Source organism: Octopus bimaculoides, chromosome 4 (genome assembly GCF_001194135.2).
Source record: "Octopus bimaculoides isolate UCB-OBI-ISO-001 chromosome 4, ASM119413v2, whole genome shotgun sequence".
Taxonomy (NCBI): Eukaryota; Metazoa; Mollusca; class Cephalopoda; order Octopoda; family Octopodidae; genus Octopus; species Octopus bimaculoides.
This window is the reverse complement of record NC_068984.1, coordinates 52924297-52929980: the sequence shown is the minus strand read 5'-3', so window position 1 is coordinate 52929980 and position 5684 is coordinate 52924297. Positions and strand designations below refer to the sequence as shown.

Genomic DNA, 5684 nt, shown 5'->3' with positions numbered 1-5684 from the left:
ACTAACCCCAAGGTTCCGAGTTCGATTCACGGCAGCGACCTGATTAATAATAATAATAATAGTAACATCGATAGGAATGAGAACCCAGGTTCGAAATTTCCCCAAGACACCTGACGAAGGCTGGAGGGTATATCAGCCGAAACGTTGTGTTAACAACAAACAAGATGAGGACGAATATCCGTCAAATGTAGATAATGTAAATAATGTAAATAATTCCTCATCTCTTAAATATAGAACTGTATATATATATATGTATATGTGTGTGTGTGTGTATATATATATATATATATATATATATACACACACACACACACATAGATAGCTAGATATACTGAGAGAGGGGGAGTGAGTGAATCCTGAAGAAATGATAAATAACTGAATGAATGATAAAGTTGGTTCAATCATTAGCCTAAGATGCCAAAAAGACTCTTGCAGTCTAATTTCAGAGTGAAACTAAAAATATACATATGAGGAAAAATTTATAGACTGACTATGAAGGAGTGATGCGAGAGCTGTGAAATTTTGCGTGCAATAATTTCAACTCTTCTTATTAACTTCACTGTTTCTTTGCAGATAAACTGACATTTGACTGTTCAAAGAAGACTTCAAAAATAACTAGTTGCAACTTCACTTGAAAATAGAGAAAATTTGGCAATCTTGGTGTTATCAATTATAAATCAAACAGCCAATGCTACTGGCATATCCTGTGAGAGAGTTGAGAATATTCTGCACAATGAATTGGCATGATGCAAGTCTGTACTCAGTGGGTGCCACGTCTTCTGATATCTGATCAAAAGCACGTCAGGCAGGTCATGTCTGACATTGTTTGAAAAAAATACTTGCTGGGAACCAGTATCACAGTGATGGAGATATCATATCTGCTGTTGATGACTTTTTTGACCAACTGGATGACAGCTTCTTCGCCAATAGGATCAAAGCACTGCAAGACCAACGGAAGAAGTGTGTGGACTGCAAAAGGAACTATGTTGAAAAACAAACCACATTTGGTCACATTTCATGAGAGTATCTTGGTCAGCCTATGAACTTTTCAGTCAACCCTTGTATAAATGACCTAGTCCATTTATTTGATTTTATATCTACTTCCAAGCTAACATGTGTTAGAAGGAATCTGAAAGAAGTTCATTTTGTGTGTGTGTGTGTGTGTGTTTGTTTTGTGTCTTTGTCTCCCTACCACTGATTGACAACTGGTATTGGTGTGTTTATGTCCCTGTAACTTAGTGTTTCGGCAAAAGAGACTGATAGAATAAGTAGCAGGCTTAAAAAACAAAAAAAAATTAATAGTGGGTTGATTCATTCAACTAAAAGTTCTTCAAGGTCGTGCCCCAACATGGCCACAATCTAATGACTGAAACTAGTAAAAGATAAAAGGGAAATAACAATAATGTCACCACTTGTAGTTTAGTGAGTTTTGGTGAAGCACAAATGTGAACAAACACATACATATGATGGGCTTCTTTCAGTTTCTATCTTCCAAATCCATGCATAAGGCATTGGCCATATCATCATCGTTTAACGTCAATTGTCCATGCTGGCATGGGTTTGATAGTTTAACAGGAGCTGACCAGGCTCCAATTGTCTGTTTTGGCATGGTTTCTATGGCTGGATACCCTTCCTAAAGCCAACCACTTTAAAGAGTGTGCTGGGTGCCTTTTACATGACACCAGCATGAGTGCATTTTACAGGGCATCAGCATGAGTATATAAATATATATATATATATATATATATATATATATATATATATATATATATATATATATATATATATATATATATATATATACACACACTCACACACATACACACAAGTGCATGAGGTCAAAGGCTGAGAAAGGCAATGATGAAAACAAACCCAATGTAGAACTTAACAATTCCAGTAAATATGAAATCAGGAAGGAACTGTCTCCATCATACAAAACTTACTGTATATTTATTTTTCATAATATATGCTACATTGGTGCCTAAGTAATTATGGTCTGGCCATCAAATTCTAGCATTATGCAAATGAGTTGCATCATTTACCAGTTTTGTTTGCATTTTCATCTTTAGCTTTTATCTTCTAACTTTTACTTGTTTCAGTCATTGGACTGCAGTCATGCTGGGACACCACCTAGAAGGGAGTCAAACAAATTGACCCTTGGACTTCGTTTTTTTCAGCCTAATACTTATTCTATCGGTCTCTTTTGTTGAACCACTAAGTTATAGGGATGCAAACACAACACCACCAGTTGCCAAGCAGTGGTGGGGGACAAACACAGACACACACACATCATCATCATCATTTAACATCCACTTTCCATACTGGCATGGGTTGGACAATTATATAGATATATAATTTATATATATATATCATCATCGTTTAACGTCCGCTTTCCATGCTAGCATGGGTTGGACGATTTGACTGAGGACTGGTGAAACCGGATGGCAACACCAGGCTCCAATCTAATATATGTATATATATATATATATATATATATATATATATATATATATATATATATATATATATATACACACGGGCTTCTTTTAGTTTCTGTTTACCAAATCCACTCACAAGGCTTTGGTTGGCCCAAGGCTATAGTAGAAGACACATGCCCAGAGTGCCACACTGGGAGTAATCCTAGAATCATGTTATTGGGAAGCAAGCTTCTTACCAAGCAGCCACACTTGTGCCTATGTGTAATTTCAGCTGCTGTCATTGGTAATTAGAGAGGAAGAGGTGAGTGAATCTTGCTGGGTTATTAAATAAGAAAGAAACATAATTTGTTTAAATCTTCATTCCAAGCTAGCAAAATTTAGAACATATGGATGAGTCAGTGCGTTTATTTGGTCATAACACATACTGTACTAGCACTTTAACAATTATTGTCAGTCCATCAACATTCTACTATTATGCAAATGAGCTGTGTCAGTAGTTTGAGAGAGAGAGAGAGAGAAAGGTCAATGAATCCTAATGAGTTGTTTAATAACAAAATCAGTCAGTTCAATTCTCTTCCTAAATAACCAAAAAGAAATTTTGAAGCCCAAATTTCCACATATTTATTCATAACCTACACTGTATTATTGGTATTCTGGTGTACATCTAGTGTGTGAGTACATGTGTATGTGTGTACACACACACACGCACACGTACATATACATGTGTATGTGTGTGTGTGTGTGTGTGTGTGTGTTAGTGGTAATGAACTGAGGTAAGTACTAATAGCAGGACAGGAGTTGGGTATGAATATTTAATATGTAATTAATTATGGTCAAAGTCTCAATACAATACCTTGTTAGTGGATTTGGTCTAATGTCATTCTTTCAGTTGACAAAAAGACTGATAAGTAGCCCTTTTGTTAACATAGGATATCAATGAACCAACTCCACTGTCAAGAAACTCAGAAATCCAGGGTATTGATGATGAGATCTTGACTGCAATTTACATTATATATATATATATATATATATATGTATGTATACACACACACACACGCACACACAAATACACTGTAAATGGTAAATGAATTATAAAATAACCATATATGTGTTTGTGTGTGTATGTATCTGTGTTTATGTGCGTCCACATACCCGCAGCAACTTTGGTAATGACCCAACAGTAACTTAGTTTACTTACCTTACAGAATTCCACTGTTTGTCTAGGGTTCAATTCCGCCTATAAGTGGCAATCGTAAGACCAAAATGAATTTAGTAATAAGCATGCAGCCAAACCCGAAATATAAACATACAAGTTAACCCTTTAGCATTTAAACTGGCATATCTGACCCGAATATTCTTTATGTTTTATGTTCAAACTGGTCAGATCCAGCCTCTCATACATACCCTATAATGTTATTCTAAAAATAAACAGTCACGTCATTGACATCGTGAAGCTACAAGATAATGCACGACTAATTCAAAACAATGTGAATAAATAAGCATTACATCTGACAGAGTATTCTGCATGCTAAAAGGTTAATAAGTTGCCAATGTGTTCAGAAATCCCATTTCAGTAGAAAAAAAAAAAAGAATTGATATCTAAAGTTTGAAAGAGAAACTCAAGTAAAACAAAAAAAGTGCATACTTAGAAATTGATAGCGTTGTGCTTTACATACATGCATATATAACAAAATAAGCCAAACTTCTGGAGCACCAAGTTTGCTTATCCCAGCAAATAATGCATACATGCATGCAGCTCTGAACTAAAGTTTATTTTTTCCTTCATTTTTGTGGGGTTTAGTCTGGAGTAAGAGACTGCATTTATGAGCTTCACAGGCCTCTGAAACCAGAGAGATTGACATGGATAAAGTTCATAATGTTCCTCTTGACTGATGTGAGCAGGGAGGAATTCCAGGGAGGCGGGGTCAATATTCTGGGGAGGGAAATCTGGATAGAGTGGTTAGTGAAGTGCCTGTAAAACAGACAGAATGTGGACATTGAGGAAGAAGAAAGTTGTAATTATCTCAGTAAAGGTGGTACAAGACAAACTAGCTCCAAGAAGCAAAAGCCACTCAAAAGATATAAATCTATTATGAAAATGAACCAATGGTTCTCTTTCATCAACAATACTTAGGAATTAAGGATGGGTAAATTCTGGTTCAAGCATCCCATATAACCCTGCATAACTTTTTTTTTATTTTTGAGAATTTTCAGGAAGTTTTTGCAAATTTGTTTTTAACACATGGAAAATATATGATTATGCAAAGAAAAGAATAATATTTGTGTATGATTTAAGGGCGATTTAGCTGGTGTTTTTAGCACATCCTACGACCACCTGACACCTTCCTCATTTCTTTGGTACTCTGACATACACTAATCACCTTGCCTGTGTTTGTGCCACATAAAAAGCACTCAGTCCACTCTGCTGTTAGGAAGGGCATCCAGTTGTAAAAATCCTGCCAAAACAGTCACAGAAGTCTGGTGCAGGCTTCAGCCTGGCCAGCTCTTATGGTACCATCCCACCCATGCTAGCATGGAACATGGATGTTAAATGATGATGATGATGAAACACGTTTAATGGAATGATGATGCACCCAAGGGTCGTCCATTGCTGGAATTTAAGCAAAAATTTGGTCTGTCCACCATTTTAAACTCAAATTCAAAAAAGTGGAAATTTTAGGATTTATGTGGGGAAGGTGGTGGGGAGGCATAAAAATAAGGAAAAAAATTCCTTTTTTCCTAATTGTATGAATTTTCTTGTGTAGAACACAAATTCATAAAAAAAAAATTTTTTTTAATTCCCAAAACTAAAGAAGTTATGAGAGGTTATATGGGGTGCTTAAACCAGAATTCTGTCTAGAGATGTATGAGAAAGGCTTAGAGAAGTCTTTGTTGGACATAAGGAACTTTCTTTCATCAAGAAAACAGCCATGATATTAACCTAAATATGGCTGCGTCAGTAATTGTGTATTTGTATATGTTGTTGAGCAGTATGATATTCTATATCAGTGAAATGTAAGCAGTGAATATAGAAAACCTCAAAGCCTGGTGAAGGATGACAAGGAAGAAATAAATAAGGAAGGCATGGTTGTATGTTAAAATGTTTACTTTGCAAGTGCATGGTTCTGGATTTGATCATACAGTACATCACCTTGAGCAAGTGTCATGTACATGAACCTCAAATAGATGGATGGATGAATGTATGTATGCATGTGTGTGTGTGTGTGTGTGTGTGTGTGTGTGTGT

The 5684-nt window shown here is 35.8% G+C and overlaps 1 protein-coding gene across 4 annotated transcripts in view; it reads right to left on the bottom strand.

Moving 5' to 3' along the window:
• LOC106871826 (TATA element modulatory factor) overlaps positions 1-5684 on the bottom strand; it is an 80450-nt gene that overhangs the window by 38853 nt on the left and 35913 nt on the right. For 3 of the 4 annotated variants that reach the window (XM_052967067.1, XM_014918526.2, XM_014918525.2), the window contains one exon: positions 3637-3675. The exons of the other annotated variant lie outside the window; for it this stretch is intronic. In XM_052967067.1, the coding sequence (XP_052823027.1) occupies positions 3637-3675 (39 nt within the window). The remainder of the gene's footprint in view (positions 1-3636; positions 3676-5684) is intronic. 4 annotated transcript variants of the gene reach the window in all.